At 45.3% G+C, this 22,005-nt stretch overlaps 2 protein-coding genes across 2 annotated transcripts in view; both read left to right on the top strand.

Annotated features, from left to right (window-relative positions):
• Nucleotides 1-15,388, top strand: part of LOC112570339 (papilin-like) — a 62,946-nt gene extending 47,558 nt beyond the window's left edge. Inside the window, 3 exon segments of the mRNA XM_025248729.1 lie at nt 500-589; nt 592-666; nt 15,153-15,388. Coding sequence (XP_025104514.1) covers nt 500-589; nt 592-666; nt 15,153-15,388 — 401 coding nt within the window.
• Nucleotides 15,157-21,984, top strand: LOC112570054 (kunitz-type serine protease inhibitor 3-like). The gene is made up of 4 exons (XM_025248255.1): nt 15,157-15,615; nt 16,761-16,936; nt 21,308-21,505; nt 21,866-21,984. Exons 1-3 carry the CDS (start codon nt 15,495-15,497, stop codon nt 21,437-21,439), a joined length of 429 nt encoding a protein of 142 aa, XP_025104040.1. The 5' UTR covers nt 15,157-15,494; the 3' UTR covers nt 21,440-21,505; nt 21,866-21,984.
• The last annotated feature ends 21 nt before the right edge of the window (nt 21,985-22,005 follow it).

Genomic DNA, 22,005 nt, shown 5'->3' on the forward strand with positions numbered 1-22,005 from the left:
CGGGGTTGTCGTCTCAGTTCGGTGATTTTGTGAAGAACCCTCTTGACCAGCTTCAGAGGACCTTTTGTGATATATTCTTTACAAGAAAAAAAACCTACGTTGTGTGATTCATCGCTTGTAAACTGATTGATATTTTATTCGAATTATTATATTTTATTATTTTTATTTTTTTTGCCTTGAACACCAACACTTCAACTAGTAAGGTTGGAAATCTCTAGAAGAGAAAACAAGAAAATGGCGGCGATTCCAATGATGCTGTCTCTCACGGTGTGTAGTTTGCCGTCTGATTCCGGTCCTTGCTCAACCTGGCAGATAAAGTATTTTTTCGACAAGCGTGTGGGGCACTGCCGCAGGTTTTACTACGGCGGTTGCGGGGGGAACGACAACATGTTTGACACGATGACCAACTGCTCGAGGCTGTGCTACGTGAAGCATGACGACGTAGAGGTACGTGACGACGACGTTGGCACCACACCTAAGTATCCCACTAACTCCACAGATGCCTGCCTGCTGGAGTCGGACGGGGGGCCGTGCTCGGACTACACCATCAAGTGGCACTTCAACCCCCAGGACAGCAGATGTCGCGCTTTTGGTATGGAGGCTGTAAGGGCAACGACAACCGCTTCGCCACCGAAGAAGAGTGCGAAGCGAAGTGTTTGAAGAAAGGTCAGTGAGTCTGTTTTTCCGTTCTTCCTTCCTTCCACCTGTCTGTCTGGATTGCTAGATTGTCAGTATTTTCTTCCTTCTGTGTTTCTCTACATTATCCATCTCATCATTTTATTTAGTGTATTTTATCTTTTTGTCTGTCTATCTAAACTGTTCATACATCTGTTTGTCTAGGTTATCTGCCTAGACTGTGTATGCTATCTCAAGGTATCTATGATTGTATACCTGTCTGTCCGTCTAGACTATCTGTATGCATACCTTTGCTGACAGTCTGTCCAGACTAGGTTAGATTGTATGTCGGTTTGTCCGTCTGTTTGTTTAAGGTGTGAGTAGCGTATCTGTCTACACCATGTGTCTGTATGTTTGTCCGTCTGTTTGTTTAAGGTGTGTGTAGCATGTGTATCTATCTAGACCACGTGTCTGTCCGTCTGTCTAGACTGCCTCTCGCTGTCTACGTGTGTGTATGTGTGTCTGTGTGTATGTGTATCTGTGGCCGTGCAGGAGACTACAGGAGTGTGCCCGGCATTTACAAGCACTCTTTACAACTCAGCAAGAGAAGAGTGCATGTATGTCGACCGGTGTCTGTGCCTTGACCTCATAACCCGCTTTCCTTTCATTACCTCTGAATGCGACACCTTTTGATCTCTTCTGTAGGTTAACTTCCCATTGCATTTATTCCTCCTCTGCTCCCCGTTAGTCATTTTACGGTCTTGTGTTCCGCCTCCACTCCTTCCCGCCCCCCACTTCCTCATCACGAAGGTGGGAAAATTGTTCTACTGTACTGTGAATCTTGTAAAAAAAAATACATATTACAATACTGATGTTGACAGGATATTACATTTTTTATAAAACAGAAAGACTGTCACCTGATGGCTTTCTTCTAAACCACTCTTTTAACATGAACTTTATCCAAGGCCCCACGTGTACAGACACGTGACCTCACGCTTGTGTCTGTGCAAGACAGGGCTAACCCTGGCAAGCCAGGCGGGGCTGACAGTGCGCATGTCCGTGTTACATACAAATTAGCATCCTTCTAACCTCTTCTAACCTCTGCACATGCAAATAAGTTTCACATGGTGACTCATTGCACAATCATGCGGCTCATTGCCATACACACCTGTACAGATGAGTGTCTAAACATACATGATATATATATAAGTTGTGATTATGTTTCTGACATTTTTTGTTCAGTTGCATTGTCATTCAACAAATAGACGAACAAAAATTGAACTCATCTTTCAAAGTGCTCAGTCAGCACTTCAACATATCCAGGTCAATTTTTTAAATGTTACTAAAAGTGTATATCCTGTAATGATTAACTCACCTTTTAATTTCTGCTTGATCAGCTCGTTTCCTGTGGTGCCACCGCGAGTGTCTGGTGCTTATGCTAATTATGCTAATGAGCATGTCTGTGCATAAACACCCTCCTCCACCTCTCGTTACGTGCGGTAAATAATTGAGGGGCTGACCTTTCACCTGCAGCTCTACAAATGAGGTCAACAAATTTCAACAGCGACTTGACCTCACGGCGCTTGCTGAAGACATTAAATCTGACCTACTTCCTGGGACCAGCTCCCACTCTGGCGGGAAACCGTTGGGCAATGGCCTTTTTTCTTTCTTTTGCCGCCAGGAAAAATAAAGTCCGAGCCAGCTTTAGACTTTAATTATCACTTTCATATACAGAACGGACATCATTAAACCCAGTGAGTCTACCTACGGCAATCAGACAGGTAGAAATAACAGGAGGGAGGTTGTGCTAAAGGGTATGTCAGTAAAATGTTCCCCCAACTACAATATTGCTGTCTTTTCCGGAAATAGTCTCTTCCACTAGTCTGGACACACATGTCATTGTGTCTTGTCAGACTTCGTTCTTCTCACCTGTAGCTGGGAGGGAGGAGGAGGTGGTGGTGCTGTGTACAGATCGCAGTTTAGAAATGAATGGAACCTTATATCTGTCTGGGCCACACCGGGCGATTAGTGATTGAGTATACAATAGTGAAAAGCACAGGATTGTTGAATCCTGTGAATAAGTTTTGCTCGGGTGGAATAAATAGAGCATCAGAAGGGTTAACAAAATCGCTTTGTCTGTCCGGGCTTCCTGCGTGCCTGCTTGTCCGACTGTCTGTCTGGCTGTGTGTCTAAACTTTACCCGAATACCTTCTTCACACAAACAGTAAACGAAAAGGAGAATACTGAGAATGGATACAATTATTTGGGAGGGGAAGGGCTGAGGCTGAAAGCAGAAAGCAATATAGATAGCAAAGTAGGGACTGGTGATGAGTGCTCACCCAGACCGCAGTGTCCCCGTGAGATTCGATGGTCACTAACTCGCAGGGTGTGACTCACCATCACGTGGTGCTAATTCCAGGGTTTCGATCCCCAGCGTGTGAGAATTCCTCGGTGAGCAAGCTTTGGGCTTCTGTCTGGCCGCCTCCTTGATCAAGTCCATCCCCGGCGCCATACTTTCATTAAAAGTCCCTCGGATTACTCGCCTAAATTCGGAAGTTCTACCCCGGCACACACACCCACTAACCTCCCCAACAGTCCGCCCACCCCGCGAAACGACCGACTTTGTGCGCCACTCGACTGTCAGGACCGAAACCTCGTCCCTCCCACGGAGACACTGCGGTAGGGAGCACTCAGACCCTCCATAAAGACTGAAAAAGGACACTTGACCTCGCCCTTTCACCCTTATTTCCAGTCCCCTCACTTCTGCTCTCTCTCACAATATGTTTGTGTGTGTGTGTTTTTTGGGGTTTTTTTTCCTTTCCTGTAGTTGTCTTCTTGTATCAATTTTATTTATTTTGTCCTCCATCACAAATTACGAAGAAGGAAAAAAAAAACCTGCACTCTCCCATTCAGACTCTCGGTACAAACCTCCGCCTGTTGACCTTCTGCCATCCACAGTCTGAAGTCACGTGGGAGATAGGGTTAACATGTGGTTGGACAGCACCTCTCTACCCGGGGCAGGTATATTGAGGTGAAGTGGCGGCGCCAGTGTCTTGCTTCGCACCTTATCAGATAAGTCGGGTGCAGGCTCTTTTGAGTCGCGCTAATGATACCCGACCGCCACACCCTCTTTAGCCCAGCGCCCCACAACAGAGGTCGCGGTGCATGCCGGTAACGGAGGCTAGCTGGTGGTGCTAGTCGCTGGTGGGGCAAGGGATGAGATTCTGTCGTGCAGTTATCGAGTGGTGCGAGAGGACGAACAAGGTCCCTCAAGTCTCAAGAACCAAACATTTGTGGAATCGGTGTTCGGAGCCCCCAATCTTCCTAATTTTTAAAAACAAAAACGACGTTGACCGCTGATCACCACGAACCAGGTTCAAACCCAGAACAGCTCAGTTCTAAGACTCGTACTTTCCGCAAGAATGTTCAGACACCAACCTCTTGCCGCTGCCATGGCCACCAAAGGTCACTCCCACCAAAGGTCACTCCCACAACACAGAGACTTGTGTCTGAAAGTTCGGGTGGAAAGTTTAGGTCACAGGAAGTGGAAAGGGATATATTAGACAGGTGCCAAAGCCAACCTACTCGTCAGCTGTCACGCTAACCCCGGGGTTAATGCTCACCCTGCCAAAAAAAAATAAATAAATAAAATTCAGGAGTTCGTTTGATTTCATCACGTGACTTCCCTGCACTGGGTGTCAGATCAGCACTTTCTGTAGCCGGCTTCACTTGCTAATGCATCTGTCACGTAGTTGACTGTAAACTTATCACGTGGTACAGCTACTGTGCGATATCATCATTATTGGGTATATCACCTGTGCTCATCAGTAAAAATGTCTTGTAACCTCTTCGCTTTGGTGTTCATCAACATTTTTCGACTCCACGTTCAGACAGGTGAGGACCTGCTGACCCAAAATAGCTGTCAGATTATCCCTGTCCCACCCTAACGACGGGTTAAGGGACGAATGGCTGATGATTGACGAGAAGGTCGAGGAAAAGAAAGAGAGAGAGAAAAGCCTGAAACCATCAGACGCAAAAAGACGGAGACGGAGACAGCAAAGTGCACGGAGTACAGTAATACATTATCTTGATCCAGCATCACGTGGTCACGTGATCATAAGAAAACGAAGTAATTGGCTAAAGTGAAGCCTCTTGTTGGCTTCGTATCGTAAAACCTCGCGAAGATTACCGAGATAAATCGTATCGCCATAGACAGGTCAGCGATAATGAGTTTTGTTTACAAAGGGTTTCTTGTTTTCCTGTTGTTGTTTACGGAATAACCTTTCTGGGCGCGCGAAAGCTGCAGGATGGTGGTTGTTGTTGTTGGAGTGTGAGGATGGCAGGCCAAGCGTGTCATAAACTAACAGTTTCTCTCCCACGCGCATTACTTACCTCTCACTTGGGGATCAAACATTTCTTGCGAGTAAATCATTTTTACATGCAACGAGCGCGTTTGTGAGCGAGTGAAAAAATACAGAATGTCAAATCTTCTCACAAGTTATGACCGGTTATTGAACTGCATAATGGAAATACACTGGCTGCTTGAACATTGTGCGAGGTTTTTGGAGCTTGAGCTGCGAAATCGGGGGATACATTGTTTGAAATGCCGATCGTTCCATGCAAAATTTGAATACGCACGGAAGAGGAGCATTTGCAAAAACAAACAAAAAAAGAGAAGAGAATAAAAGGAGAGAATGACACACGCACCCACTGCTTATTGACTTTAAAACATTTACAATTCACAGAGGAAAAAAAAGAAAGGAAGGAAAGAATGTAAGCCAAAGCAGTAAACAGAAACAGCAATTATAAACACATCGCACTCAAATGCCGAGGGCCGTCACCATGGCATCTTAAGATCCCTGATTCATTTTGTTTATTGTTTCATGATCGGGGATATGAACAAACCCAAGACAGAAAAAGTGTAACACAGGCTGACAGCATCTCCGCCTCCGTGTTGTATTTATGTATTGTATTTATATGGCTGGCAGTTACAGACTCGACATAAATGCCACAGCAGGCCTGTAGTTACAACCTCTGGCGCAGTATTGACTACGTGACCACGTGACACGGCTCTACGGTGTTGACCTACAGTATGACCTTTTTTTTTTAAAAAAAATATTATGACTAACATAAATATTTTGTATTGAACTTCTTCACGTCCCTGTGTCGTATTGTTCAGTGTAATACTGTATAGGAATTGGGGTGGGGGACTGACCATGCAACACCTCCCTAGAAGAATGCAGTAGTTGCCGTCGTCCCAACGTCTTTAACATCCACCAGCAGCAGTTGCGAGGGATGAAAAGGCAATTTGAACACATTGCCCCGCGGCTGTTTACATTCCCCAGCCCCACGCAGGACATCGGCCCCTCTTTATGGATCGTCTGGGAGTTTAGCAAGAACAAGAAGACATAAAGCGCGAGACTTTAGCGAGGTTTCTATTGAAGACTCAGACCACTCGGCGTGAGTTTACTTCACCGCTGTTTCCTCCGAACACCGAGCTACGTCACGTTAACGGCTGTAACCGCCATTCCGCTGTAGCCAGGCAGGAAGTACGAAAACAGACTCGGGGAGGAAAATGGGTGGATGGAGGGAAGCGATAAAGTGATTTTTTTTTTACAAACTTCAGAATTAATCTACACCTGTTCGTCGTTGCAGTGGCTGTCTAGACAGCGCTGTATCGCACACATCTTCAGGTCCCACAGAAATCAATCTCTGTTTACAGGCAGACAGCGGAGAGGTCTGCACCTAAAAAGGAGAAGTTGTTGAGATTCACGGAACTGTCGTGTTTTGATGTAGACAAATATTCCAACATCAACAGATTCACACACGCTCACGAAGATCAGATTTACATGCCAGCTATTTTTATTCCAAAACATGGACCTAACACATCTACATGTTTGTCTACCGTTTCGCTGCCTTTTGAGGAGACACAAATAGCTGTAGCTGAGGAAAACAAACAGGAAAACAAAAAACAAAAAATACTCTGATTTATTTGCTTGAAAAATCTGTGTATCGGAAAAAGGATCTGCACAAAAATAAACATGGAATAAAGTAAGAAAAGCCTGGCGATAACAGACGCCCATTGAGTCAGACGTGAATAATAAAGTCTTGTGTTCCTCGCTGCACGTGCATGCCAGTCAGCATCACCAGGCGCCGCCCACTCGCGCTCACATCTCGTCTTGTTACCAGGACACATTTGTTCATCTCACGGATAACCTACAGCAGTCATATAGTTTCTTAGTCGGTCCTCGAGACCTCATGTGTACCTCCACCCACTGTAAAACCTTCATGCGAGTCCAAACATGAAGACATCCTCAATCCAACGGGACTTACGGGTACTTGGGAGGATGTGACGTGGCATCACATCGCGGTATCAAGCAGCCTCTTCACCTGCTGCTTTGTTTGCACCAGTCGTCGTTAGTAAGCTTCTCGGTCATAACTCAGGCGGGTAGGATCCTACACAACCGCACGCGTTGACAATGATTTGTCTTCCCCTCCTCCTCTCTCACTTGCTCCACTTCTCAACCCCTGGCCTTGGGGTCCGTCTGCTCCTTTCTGTTTATCGCACTCTCAACATGCGTGAGACGCGTCCAGGAAAAGTATAAAGCAAAATCAATCGCCTGCGTGTCAGCCCTCCATTGATTTTATCGCCTCGTTTTTCTTCCTTTAACTTCCGTCCTCAGCTGTTTATCTTTGTTTTTTGTTCGGTTTTTTTTTGTTTGTTTGTTTTTTGAAGGGAGATGGGGTGTTACCCACTCTGTCGTTCCGCATCCCCTGAAGCCTTTACTATGGAAGGCACGAGCTGCTTGCTGGCTGGCTGCCTGGCTGGCTGGCTGTCAGGGTGTTAATCACTCCATTATTGGGGCGCTGTTGGCAAATTTACTCGTCGCCGTTATCCACTAAGGAGCGAGGCGCCGATGATGTCGAAGTTGCGCATGTCAACGATGCTCGCTACCTCGTGCATGATGGGTGCTCTGAGCTCAGTGCCACCCGAGAGGTCGGTCACATCATTTCGCGTGTTTCATTATTCCGAGGTTGTTTATCTTGCATAATGATGCACCATTTGTACGCCTGCGCAGCACAAGTGTTTTTAGGGTTTTGGAGGGGTAGGGGTAGGTGGGGACTGAGGGTAAGCATGTCCGAATGAGGGTTGTTCCCTTGCAATATGTGATCCCAGCTCTTCCATTCGTTGTAGCACTCGACCCCTCGTACACTTTCTAATGTTTGTGCTTGGACCTCTCCTCTGAGTCGCTCATCACAAAAACAAAGGACGGGTGTGTACTCCCAGGCAGTAGGAAAAACTATATTTATATATAAAACTCTACGAGATCAATGTCATTCTGCACTTTCAAGTGTTTGCACGCCCTCGCGGTGGAGGTGAGGATGTTTCGGGGAGGGAGAGGAGACGGATCAGGCGGGGGATGAAGATCAGGAATCAGTAGATAAGGTTTCGTCCCCTTTCCGTGTAATCGTCATCTCCCTTGGAAGCCTTTGTGGGAGATGGGGTGAAAGCTATTTGATATCTTGTATCTATTTTCGGTCCAGCAGGCCTTAAAATACCGAATATGAAGATGGTGGCCGTCGGTGGAATCCAATTTGTTCATAGCTGTCGTCCGAGATGACTTTCCGATATGAGTTATTTGTGGGTGTGGGTGGGTGGGATCTGCCTTTCATTTGGAGTTTCTAACATGATCGTTAGGGGGCTGCGAGTAAGGAATACCCTGTTCTTGTAGCAGTCAGTACCCGATCTCGGTATTTGTTTTCTACATGAATGATAAGTCAGCTCCACTTCGTGTATCACATGGCATTGATGAAACACAACTCACAAAACTTCTTTCAGGGTCTCCTTTCTGAATCTTGGCTGCTGGTCCCTTCTGTTTCCAGACGATGAAGCGAGTTTGTTGCATAGCTGGCTTTCTACAGGTCTTTTGGTTCATAGTTTATTCGTTGATTTTTTTTTTCATTTCTGCCAGCACAGCACACATAGTTTTACTCTTCGGTTTTATATCACACCTATCTGTTCTCAACAGAACTGTCTTTGTTCTTTCAGAAACGGGGACGAAATATCCTACTTAGATATTAGAAGGGGAAGGTAGATGGGAGAGACAACCACTCGTGCAAAATCCTCTTTTGTCCGTGTAGTCTATAGAAAAGGAAACACCGAATGAAGTAGTGACTGTAAGGCACGTGCGACCCACGAGCGCCATCTGCACAATCTCTGCTCGTAGAAACTGTTGCCACCGTGAGGACAGGCAGGTGGAGAACAACATGGAACCTGATGTGAGAGACAGACCACACACACAGTGTCTACAGTGAGTCTACACCATAGGAACCCAAACATCCTCCAGTTCCTACGGTGAGATAACTCAAGACAAGATTCTTCTTAGCGCCGCGTGGTGGCTACGTCACTACCGGTGTTGTCTCGGCTGAACGTCTCGCGGAGGTTGACGAGGCTAACGACTTTATCAACTGTCATTGTTTATCGATGAGAAGAGGAAACGTGCGTCAAGTCAGTGCCCACAGGGGAAACCCTTTTCTGTGCCAAGTTCTTGGAGTGCGAGGACCGAGGTGTGGTCAGAGAAGTGTTTAGTCGCTCTTCACTCCATCTCTCCTGAGCTGTCACTCGGAATCAGTTATCGCTGGTTCAGAAGTGTGAAGGCATGTAGGTGTGCTTATGTTCCTTTGTCAATATGTATAATGTGTGTGTGTGTCTTCAGTGTCTTTATATCTGTTTTCAGAAAGGTAATATTACGGGTACTTTTCGTACCCAGTTTTGCGTTCTGCTGAGGAGGTCACGTGACGAATTGTTATTACGGTCCTCCACCAACTCACGAAGGGTTGTGTTGGCAGAGGGTGTGATGGAGGGCGCGTGCTGGTCTTAATCGAGCAGAAGGTTAAAGGGAAGAAGAGAAGAGAGAGAGAATTGCTAAGATGGCATCTGCACAGGTTGCTGGAAGTGTTTGTTTATTTGCTGCATCCTTCTTTGTGCCGATCACTTTTCAGGCTTCGTGTCTGCCAGGCAATTAGAATTCTTCGGCAAAGAAAAAAATCACGTGACTGTAAGAAGTAGTGTTCCTCCCTTTCGTGAAAGAGGTTTCTGCTTGGGATGTGAGTTCTCCTCCGTACACACACTTTTTTTAAAGTAACATGTGTACTGTGCTGTAGCCTTAAAATAACTCCCTGTATCGACACCATGCAAAGTCTAAAAACAATATTCATGTATTTATGTTCCTATGGATCGGTGTATTTAAATAACTCTTGGTTCTACATAGTGATAATCGTACACTTTCTATGAAGCAGACTCCTTCACGCCGTCTTCCTTTGATCAGCGGTTAATGTTTCTTGACACCTCCTACCTCACACTTTCCTCCCTCAATCACTGCAGTGTTCGCTCTTTTTTCTGACTTTAAAGTGATGTCTAGAAGGACCAAAGGGAGCAGTTAACATCTTGCTTGTTCCACGAAGTGATAATCAAGTACATCTATCTATCTAAAAATGATTTTTGCAGAAATAACACACCCTTGACCCCTTTCCTGCTCACACCTTCATCCTCAGTTGAACTTGAGTGAGCAGAACTCAGCAACGCACGTTTCCGGTCCTCCTTGACATTTTTACACAGGAAGTGTTTGGAACACTTTTTATTTTAAATGATGTTCTCGAAATCACATTGGACGTAAGGAAAGCTAAAGAAGAAAAAAAATTGTGGATAAACTTTTAGAAGAGAGGAGAGAATGCAGGAGAGAGACAGTAACTTGAGATGTTCCCATGTCATCAGTCATGACCCAGCCGCCGCCAGCGGAGAAAGTTTTATTTTATCTATTCTCTCAGACATCCTTCAAAGTGCAGTATGAGTTCAGCAGTCAGATTGTGCAAGGTACCTGCAGTTTACAGTCCATAAAGTGCTGCAAGTTCATGCAGGCACATTCGGAAGCCCCACAATAAAAGTCCAAGCTCTGGTCTGTGACTGATCCATCTTAGGGGTGGGCGAAGTTTTATTGTTGGTGTTAAAATTTTAAACTTTGCGGCGGACCTGGGATGCATAAAAACTTCGTCAAAATGAGATGATAAAATATGTATATAATGGCGTTCACTTACTAGATTCAATGTGAAAATTAAAGCTTATTCGCTTACAATAAAACTTTAAAGCCAGTCCTTCCTTTGAAGGCAGCCGCCGTGGATGTTCTCTGACCTCCGTCAGACATGTCAGCCTCGTTGTTTGTTGTTTGTTGTCTTACTACTTGGTGTTGGAATGTTAAGGACTGGCGATATCTGACGCTAAGATGTATTTCATAAATTAAATTTCAATCAAATCAACATAGGTTAAATTTTTTTTAAAATCAAAAAGAAATACACTTCACGCCTGCTCTGTCTTGTTTTATCTCGGCAAAGGATAAGGACTCTTCAGAAGAAGATAAGAAACTGGGAAAGAAGCCATCAAATTTCAGAGCGTGTCATGAGAGCTCTTGGTGCAAAATAAGAAACGAATCTTAAGCATAGCTCTACAGTGTTTTCTTTGATGTTTTTTCTCATTAGTTTATTGTTTGTTTGTTTTTCTTGCCCGTACATTTGCACGCAGTGTAGTCTCTTTTCATCAACTCAGCGCGAAATGGCGACCACGGGGCTAGTAACACAACACAAAGTACTTCAAAGCGGATGTAAGATTGAATGCACCACAGAGTCAACTACTTGTAAAGCAGGTGAGTGCAGCTCACACGACCACTGCACTATGATTACCGTAATCCAACCCAGTGGTAATCCCGGGATATTTGGCCACATCCCAGAGCTGCTACCCACATCCCAGCGCTGCTACCCACACCAGCCTGCCAATACTGCAAACAGCGTGGGCTTAAGAGAGGAAAAGTACAAGAAAACAAAATGTTGGCATTTGTGATTACATCTTGTACACAACGGCCCTGGGCGGGAAAAGCCGAGATTTCGTGTGGTCCACCGCTGGTGCCAGACTATGGCTGCTGCACAGTTTGATATCTCACTGTCACAGACACGCTCTGGAACACGTGTAATCTGTGGAAACTGATCTCAGAAGATATTTTTTTTAATGTCTTTAGGGACTACATACAGTGGCACGCAGTAGAAGCAGGAGAAATCTCTCAAGTCTTTCAAAAATGCAGAAAGGAAAATTGTCGAGCACGCAAGAAGGACAAAAAAGTGTTCAGTGGTAAATGCATAGATCACTGCACTGGCGTGCATGCATGCATGCATAAATGAATACTTTCAGGAGTTTCCTAGTCGATCCTGGATTTTTTGGCGCTTGGCCTACAAGGAATAATCATGTTACACCTCTTGTCTCTTATCCAGATGCCTTGTTTTTGTTTTGTTTTACTTTTTGGTCGCACAAAATGGCGAGTTTTGAGTCGACTCAGCGGTGTCATTACACCAGATATTTCAAAGCAGTCGAGAGATTCAAAGAAAGCTATGAAAGTTTTGCTTTTTAACTATATGAACGCACAAACGAACAAATGCACAGGCACACGAGTTGCCTGGAATAGGAAACAAATTTATGGCTGCATCTTGAAGCCGATGTCAAGACGAGGGGTCACGAGGGTCAGGATCACAGACCACGTGTTGTGCTTAGCTGATAATGTTTTTTTTACGGACACAAACTTGCAAACAAAGAAGGTCACAGCATTAAACGACATTTTGTTTGTAGGTCGATGCACGACTGTCAAGGCTGCGCTGTCTCGACATAGGGAATCGTTTCTCTGGATGTGTCAAGGTCTTGGATAGTCGACTACGTCACAGTGAGACGTCTGGCTGGCAACCCCGTAGTCTAGACTCTAGAGTGTGGATAGCTGTCATACCAACGTAATTATGAAGACAACAACGAGGTGATGACTTTCATATAAAAACATCATGATGAGGATTTGTAACTGTCTACCGGACTGCAGACTGGATTGCACGCTCGTGCCATTGTGACCCTTTCATCTGTCCTCTGTTAGAAACACTTCCTGTGTACATCATCTGGGGGTGGGGGATGGGTGGGTAGTGGGACCCCACTCTTTTGTCGAATCAGTCGTTAGGTAGTGAGGTATAGGTCAAAGGTCGTGGGAGACAGCAGTATATCGGAAGGTGAGAAAGACTGCCGGTGTAAACGATCGCGTCCGGTCCAGCGTGGAAGACAAGCATGGAACGTGCAGTCAGTCCTCACACCATCTTCGGCCATCTTCCTACGTCCACGTGACCGTTGTCAAGTTTGATAACGATTAACCCAGCATTTGTGCCACCCAGCTAAATGGTACCCGGCATCCTTGTCAGCAACGACTCCATGGAAGGATGCAATCAGATGCGTGAACGCGCGCTTGCAGTCTTTTCATACTGTTCAATGTTCCAGCATAATTTTTTCTCGATTTTTATTTTTTATTTTTGTTTCTAGAGAGCGTATGCAGTTTTCGACAATTTTTATTATTTTAGGGCTTGGAGAACGGGTGTCTACCTTACAGACAGACTTGACGCAATTTTGTTAACTGTTTTCTCTGATATCGTACATCTCCTGCACTCCTCTACTTAGTCTTCTGCTGTTACATCGCTCTCTCCGCTCTCTGTCCCCCCGAGCCCGCCAGTCACTTCCTGCCCGCGAGGTTGTGGCCCCTGAGACCTGGGTGGCCGCCACTATCATTAATTGAGAGGGACTCGGCGGGGTGATGCCTCCACAGTCTACCACCACTTGGATGGCCGCGAGCATCTCCTGTCTGAGGGAGGCTGGACTTGGAGGATGCGAGTATTGATGAGAGTAGAGGACAGCTGTGATGCAAGTATTGATGAGAGTAGAGGACAGCTGTAATGCAAGTATTGATGAGAGTAGAGGACAGCTGTGAACTGAATCGACTTTTATCCTCCGTCACAATTCCTTTCACAATAGACCAATTGAAACATTTTTGTTTACTAACTTCTGTGGGATCTTAAAATAGTTGTTTACATCACGATTACTAAATATTGGCCGTTAACTAAAAAGTAGCCTCAACCTGTTTAAATGATTTCAAGTTCTAAAAGTGTTTATACTACTTACAGTCACTTTTTGTCATTTATCACCAGTGGGTGACAGCAAGGAGGGTCCTCTACTGCCCTCAATCAGTCCTTGTCCAGTTTCTCGCCACTGATCCGCCCAGGGTGGAGAATCATCATTTGGCGATTAACTCGCCATCTTCTCCAGGGGCCATCTACATTCCTGGCTCGTTATCTGTCTGATGGACTGCTTTCATCGTCTGAATTTTTTCTTTTCCCCATGGCTGAACTATCTTCATCGTCTTTTTTACCACGGTCCAGTCGTCCCGGTTATTATTAAACAAATTTATATTCAGCATTCTTCTCTCAGAGCTCTTCACAATGAACAGAACAGAAAAGTAAGTGGAGGAGTGGGGTGAGTGTTGAAATAAAACCTTCTGTCGGTAAAAATACATGGCTTTTCGAGCTGGAGGAGGAGGAGGAGGAGGAGGAGGAGGAGGAGGCAGTTGATTTGCGGGAAAACTTAAAAGAATCCTGAGATAAGGATCGATGCGCATGGGCACTGGGGACTGACAGCGGAGGAACGTTCTGGAAGAGAGAGAGAAGAACGTGAAGGCGTGTGCATGTGGTTCACGCCCCGCTGGGGAAAAAACACATGAAACATTTTCCGTTCGATGCACCCCGATAAGGACAGGGTGGAGAAAACGAGGTGATTCATGACAGACTGTCTACACCAGTTATCGAACACGTGGCAGCTTGCTTCGACTGTAGTTGCAAGATAAATAACCAGGACCTCAACTCCCTCAAGCTGTTTCTCTTGTTTTTCTTTGTTTCCATCTTTTTGTTTATTTTGTTTTCTCTCTTTCTTGATTATGTGTGTGTGTGCGTGGTAAAATTTCAGAGCTGCCTCAAACCCTCGAGCATGGTCAAACGAGTTTATATCATTTAACTTGTATTTAAGGGCTGACTCGTATTATAACTGAACTTCATGAAAAACGTGATGGAAACTCAGGACAGAGAATATTCTTCTTCTACCCTCGCGACCAGTCTCGCTTCTAGCAGACCCGTTAGAGAGGTCATCGCTTGACCTGTCTGTCATAACTTCACTCGGTTGTGAGAGTCCACGAGGCGTCGTGTGTGATGCTCGATACAGCGTGCTCTGGGTTTTCCATTGTCGGAGATGATGATGGATAGCAGTTTGCCAGGAATATCTCTCGCCCTTCACCTGGAATCAGCTCCACGTTCACGCTGGAAAATATATTTCATTTAGTTGTACAGAAATGTTCATGTAGCAGAACGTAAATAGTTCATAAAAACAAGGATACCTTAGTGTCTGTTCTTCCTTCTTCCTTGTCTCCTTCAGGCAGAGCATCTGATGATATCATTACCGGTTGTACATGCAAGTAAGCAGGGATTGCCATGTTCATAATGACAAGCTCACCCATACTAAACGTAGTCACGTAGTCACGTAGTAATGCCAAGTGACGTTTCCAGCTTCTTCTATATTGGTCCACTGTTTGAATTTCTTCCATGTCACCATTTCCTTATCATATGTTTCCATTTTACCATCTCTCTAGATCGCAGTTCTGAGACCACGGTCACGGGAGACTGCACCTCGCGTGTGTACGGGTGTTGCCCGGATGGCGTGACTGCGGCCAGGGGACCCAACATGGAGGGCTGCGTGGACACCGTGGACAGCGGGACGGCCAGTCTTTGCCAGCGGTCGAGGTTCGGGTGCTGTCCAGACGGGGTCACAGCGGCCGAAGGACCAAACCGGAAGGGCTGCGAGGCAGAAGGGTGGTTTGACCCTTGACCGCGGCCGCGAGGGGTCAGGGTGCAAGGGGTCACGTTATGGGTGCTGTCCGGATGGAGTTACCGTAGCACAGGGGCCGAGTCAGCAAGGCTGCAAGACGGAGGTGATGGTGAAGCGGAAGTGCGAGCAGTCGTACTACGGATGTTGTCCCAACAGTAGTCAAGCGGCGACCGGACCCAACAACCAGGGATGTCCAGGGACTGCCACTACCACGGCTTTTGATCCGGGTAAGTGTGTTCGTGTATGTGTGTGTGGATATATTTGAGACAGCTATATTTATTGTGTGTTGAGACATTGTGACCTAGCCCAGCAACCTGATAATCATGGCCCCCAAAGTAAACACGTGTGTGCCACAAAGCCGTGCTCGCCGGCGGTTTTCCCCAAACATCCTTCAACTTCCCAAATAATCTTCTGCTGCTGCTCACCACACCGTGAATGTTGCTTGAAAAGCTTTTTTTTTCTCTCTCTCTCTTTTTTTTTGTCAGAAGCGTGCAAGCTGTTTATGACATTTGGTTTTGATAAATGTTGCCCTTGTTCTCACTCCCGCTGTGAGCAAGCATTTGTACACAGTGTTTTTGTACTTGTGATTCGTTCCTCTGCCCTCCTTCCCCTACATGATTGCAAAACTATGTAATCCGTAGCTGTGTATAAATAGAATCCGGCACTGCTCCAGTTTTTGCTTTGTTAAATAATTTCTGATGGCGTATCACACATGTTCAGTGGCGATAGTACGTTGTAGCAGCGAGTATCATCAAGATGAGAAGACCAGGACATATCCACTTTTATAAAAGTTGTTTTCAGTTGAATATAATAACCCTTGTACTTACGGGTATTCGCTGAGTGACAAAGAACCCTTGTAGCACTTGACTGGTGTTTGATGTACCCTGCACACCCTGTCACAGCTTTACCTGCCTCTCGAAACACTGTCAACACCCAGTCAAGATGTTGTTCAATGACACGGAAATGCTGTAACTTCTTTCCTGTGAAATATTGTTAGTTTTTTTTCATCTTTTATTCGTCTTATTTTAATTTGTTTTGTTAATATAGATATATTTGTAGCAGCAGCTTTATCGCTCTGTTAGTCTGACATGACACTGACATGACATAAGCAGCTTTATCAATGTTAGTCCGACAAAATCAGGAAGACATATAGACAAATATAGACAGAGAGACACGCAGCCATACAAGCAGACAGACAAATACACGGACATAGATAGCCAGACTTACGCACAGACATGCATGCATCCAGACAATCAGACAGACAAGCAGAAAGGCAAACTCAGAGATAACATAAAGTAGTGCGGAAGGGGAAAGAAGAGCTTGTAAGGGAGATCACCGTGATTTAATGACGTCATTTTGACGGTTGTTGCAGCTGTCTGTGGTGGGGACGCCGATCTAGGCGACTGCAGCGACTACACCGTACAGTGGTACTACGACAAGCCAACTGCTTCCTGTCGTCGTTTCTGGTACGGAGGGTGCGGCGGCAACGGCAACCGCTTTTCTACGAAGAACATTGCATGCTGGGATGCGTCAACGTCACTGGCACAGGTACCGCACTTCTCTCACTCACCAACTGTCATCTCTTCTTACAGTGGGTCTGACACAGTGACACACAGTCTTTTGATTCCTTGTCGCAGTAGTCAACCTTCTCTGCAAGGACTCTCGTGGGGTTTGGGTGCTACGTAAAACACAGACACACAACAGGTTGTGGAGAATGCGACAAACACAAAAAAGCACAATACAAGATAACAAAACAACTTATAAAACTCTTAAATATCTTGTTCTTTCCTTTCTGATCAGTCTGAAATAATGGACAGTAGCTATCACAAATGATTAAAAAGAAAGATCGATCGAACGAACGTTGAAAATAAAGGAAGGACAATTAAATGAGTGGGTGAAAGAAGGAATAAAGTTTAATTAAAAGAAAACTGATCAACTACAACTATTCTTGGATAGATAAATTCGCAAAGAAATAAAACATTACTCTGTCTTGGATTGGTATTGTAGGCACGTTCGTTTGTTGCTGCACCAGAACCTAAAAGACATGATTCTCGTTTCGTCTAAAGCTGACTATCTGTATGTGTGTGTATATGTGTGTGTTTGTGTCTTTGTATGTGTGTATATGTGTTTGCTACTCTGTTGCGCAGTATTTAACAGCTTAATTTGTTTTTATAATCGGGGTGGAATGGAGATGGGAGGACTTTTATTGCAGTGCATCACGTGTTTGTAAGGCATTAACAACCTATACACAGTCCGATGGGCGGTTGTTCCGAATCGTGTTGCACTCTATAGCACGTGCAGCGTCATCATAACGGCCACACAGGTCGAGCTGATACACACACGTCATCCTTAAAGTGCAGAGAGTATTTCACGAACTTCACTGTCTTCCACAAGTTGAGGGCTTCACTTAAAGGAGAAGGCGAGTCAAATAGCAAGTTGGACTAATGTGCTTGATACTAATGTCTACATCGTGTCCGCTCCAAACTTCCGGTTGCAGAACAAAGTTGTCTTACGATCGTGTTGAACACAGTTCAGGGACGGAACAAGGAAAGCCCCGTATCTTGTTCTCAAGTGATTGAACGCTTTGAATGACATTTATTTTCTTGATGAGTTAACGACAAAATTGCTCCTAAATCTCAGGTGTGTACACTGGCGATACCTGCTGTCTCTCTTGTCTTATTGCCTCCTTGGGTGCCTGGAGGGCACTGAACTGCACTCTTTACACTCCCCCATAACCGCTTTTCCTTTGCCGGGAATGAGGTGATTCTAGTGTCCATCGGGGAGGCTTAAAAATCCGTTTCTTTCCTTTTTGCGGTTCCATTTAACTGTCCTTCACTTCAGTCCGCAGAAAAATAAAAAAGTCGGCAGCTCCAACTGATTTGAAAAGAGCAGTGACACCTCTGCCGACCTCAGCAGATTACTTCCCTTTACGCCCCAATGAGGGACACGCATGTCGTGACTCCGCACCGGAGGGGATGGGGAGGGAGAGGGGAGTGGTGGAGTTGTAGGGGATGGGGATGGAGAGGGGAGTGGTGGAATTGTAGGGGATGGGGATGGAGAGGGAGGTGGCGGAATCCATCTAACAACTTTTCTTTTTTCGAAGAGACAGCTGTGCGGCAGAAATGGATTGGGTTTTACTCTCCGTTTCGTGTAATTTTGATTTTTCTGTAGCGATGTGTGTGTGGAAGTGTGGAGGATGGTGACATGTAGGAGACTTGACATGGTTACAACCCTGACTAGTTAAGTTTTAAATTCGCTTAGATTTTCTCATTGCGAAATAGGGAGCCTGGTGACTGGAGTAACAATGTTCGAACCTCAGGGGTGCGCTGTAGTGGGTTCGATACCCGTGTCACGCAGCGAACTTCCCCCATGTGCCTAGCTGCAGAAGGGATACCCAATTCCTTAGAAGTCTAGGGAAGGTACGACAGAAAGAAAGAGATAGAAAAAGAAATTATCTCTACACGCTCACACACACTGGCTACGTTGAGTCACTAAACTTTATTCCCACCACGAACGCGTGGTCACCTTTTACATTCCACCTGAACACCGAGGATGTACATTTAAAATATTTACAACACTGCGTCGTTTCTCGCTAGGAACTGAAGATGAAGTCAAACAGACGAGTTCGGGGAAATATTTAGATGAGCTTGATGTACTGACCTGGTGAATCTCACAGAGAAACAGAAGCCATTGTTAATGGTGGAGACGATGTTTGTACTTCCACGGCACCGGGTGCACGGCAAGTTGTTGTTTCAAGGTTCGAGCATTTGGCAAACAGTGATACTCCACGTTTCTATGGATACTGCAATTGCTGCGGCACATCATACCTGCTCCCCTTCCTCATTCTCCCTCCCCCCTGTCTCGTCATCATCATCACCATTATGTGTCCCGTAATTTGGGTTTGAATGTTCTCTCTTCACAGTTTTCTTGCTTTATTTATACGACCGTTTTTGTCTCTCTTTCTAGTGTCCACAAACACAATTGTCTCAGTATATATATATATCTGATTTGCTGTCCACTTCTCGGTCTTTGTGTTTGCGCTCGTGGTTGAGGTCATCTATAAGGGAGGGATCTTTGTATTCACTCTCCCATCCAACCCCTACTCCCCTGTACTGCCACATCTGTGGAGTTGTTGTTGTGAGATAAGTCCCCAGACGGTGCGCCATCGTTTCAAGGGAGATTAGTGTCTATTTTCTCTCGGATATTTCTCAGGCCTAGTCCCCCTTCCCAGGCTCCCCAGGCTCCCCTCTCCCATACCTTTCTCTGGTTCAGTTTCGGGCTTTCTCCTTGCACATGTTTTGGACGGTTTGTTTTTCTGTTCATCTTATTGTTTTTTTATATGTCTGTTGCTGTCTACTCATCGCTAAGCCCAGTCTTTGTTTACATACCTGAATACCTGAATAGTGCACACCTATTAGATTACCCACTTATCTACATCGCTCGAATTCTCTGTTTCGGGGAAGCGATGTTGTTCAGCAAATTCTTCTGTGCAAAAAATGTGATGTTTTCTTACAATTCTTTCTTATTTAATTACAGCGGGACTAAGAAAATATTTGTAAAAACTTAGATTGATTGCTTTACATTTTGATATGATCCTTGGCGGAAAAGTAAATGTCGCCAGAGATCAGCACTTGCTTGTAGAAATGCGTATCTGTATATCGGTAATCAGTCTCTGAGGGTGGTGATGATGACACAACACACGAGCTGTCATTTTTGCTGTCTATGTGTTTACACAAATGAAAATAACTCTCCAGTTAGGACATTGAAGTCGTAGATACCACCAACCCACCTACCCATCTCCTCCCCTCTCTCTCTCTCACGCATTCCCAAGTATTTGGAAAGGAGGGGAGACAAATAAAAATCACAAAGAACCATGTTAACTGCCAAAGTAGGCTAAGCCCCTGTAAGTTGAGATATCTGTGAGGCCTGTCCTACTACTTGGAGCCTGTGTTACATAACACCAGCGTGACGTAACATTCCGTTAACCTAACGGTAACGTTCTGCTGTGACGAGACCTGCCAGCTCATCACAACCTCTGTGTTAAATAAAGTAACACTTGCACTTTTGAGACTCTCTGGCACCTTCACGTGGTGAGCCTCCCTTTCACCAACACAAGAAACATCCGCACGGTGCCAGCGTTAGTTTAACGTCGACGGCGCGAGACTTGCAAGCCCCACACCCGGGTGCACGTGCTCAAGTTGCCAAAGTTGCCAAAGTTCAAATACAGAGTTGCCGAAGTTGGCTGCCAAGGCTGTTTACTTTGGGCGCCAGCGTGCAGTTTACACCCGTGAAAAGGCGGGCCACCCTTCGGGGAAATACTTCCTGTGTAAACAGAGTCCATTACCTGCTTTCAAAGATCGAGAAGCGCTCATACATTTAAAAGCAAAATGACAGGTCAGTTTTTCTTGTGATATGTCGCTGCACACTTTCCCTAAAACAAACAACCAGACAAAAAAGGGTTAGCTCCAAGTTGGCTAGTAGACAAAGTGCTGTAACATATACTTGTATTCGCCATGTTCTGTGTTTAAAAATGTTGTACAAAGGTACTCCAGTTTCTCTTCATGGCTGTTCTTCAGTGTGTCTTTTCTCTTAATTCTTTGAAGTTTGCATTGACTGTGGATAGAGAAAGTAACTTTAAGTCAGATATATACACTACATCGGATAGTTGGACTTTTTAAATCATGAGAAAATCTCAAAGAAACCAGTACTGAACACTTTTCTTGACGCCGCCATCTTACTTCCTCGCAGTTTCAGACTGCTAGCTTTCAGTGCATGATCTATTAATAGTAAATACGCACAAATAAATAAAGCATTCTCCCCTTCCCCATATGCTCGCACACCTGTGTCACGCCGTACACTTACCTTCAAACCTACGTCACATCTGAACAAAACTCAAACAAACACAAATGTATTTTTCAGCCCTGTGTCGTCTGCCCAGTGTGTCCGGGCCTTGCGAGTCCTCCCAGCAACGCTACTTCTTCAACCACACGACAGGAAAATGCCAGGAGTTCACTTATGGGGGATGCAAGGGCAACCCAAACCGCTTTCTGACCGTTACCGAATGCGAGAACTTCTGTGGTCAGCGGGAAGGACCGGCGACAGGCGGCGGGGGAGAAGGTCAGTGTAATCTCGTTCACTGCGCTAGACTTGATACGAGAATGTTAATAACCACAGGCAGGCTGAAGGCGACGACACACTCGAGGAATGCGAGGCTGAGGTTGAAAAAAAAAAAACAAAAACACGAAGAGAAGAGGATGGACGTGGGGATAAACAACTGCCAAATGTGTCATTTGATAACCAGGATGAAATAGTAGATTGGCTTTGATATACAATCTACATCATCCACACTATAGTTCTCTTCTTTAATGGACCACACACACACACACACGGACACTCAGAGAGAGAGAGATCGAAAGACAGCTTGAGGTTTAGTTTTATTGCCTCTTTTTATTCATCTCGGTACATGAATGTTTGCAGGTGCGAAAGTGCAGCCGAGTGTGACATACCTGTGTACGGCGTCGGCGTTTGGATGTTGTCCTGATGGCTTTACTTCTGCCAGTGGACCGAACAGCCAAGGCTGTCCTGAGGCTTGTGAGGTCTGCACTGTCCTGGCCATA

Source organism: Pomacea canaliculata, linkage group LG8 (genome assembly GCF_003073045.1).
Source record: "Pomacea canaliculata isolate SZHN2017 linkage group LG8, ASM307304v1, whole genome shotgun sequence".
NCBI classification, from domain to species: Eukaryota; Metazoa; Mollusca; class Gastropoda; order Architaenioglossa; family Ampullariidae; genus Pomacea; species Pomacea canaliculata.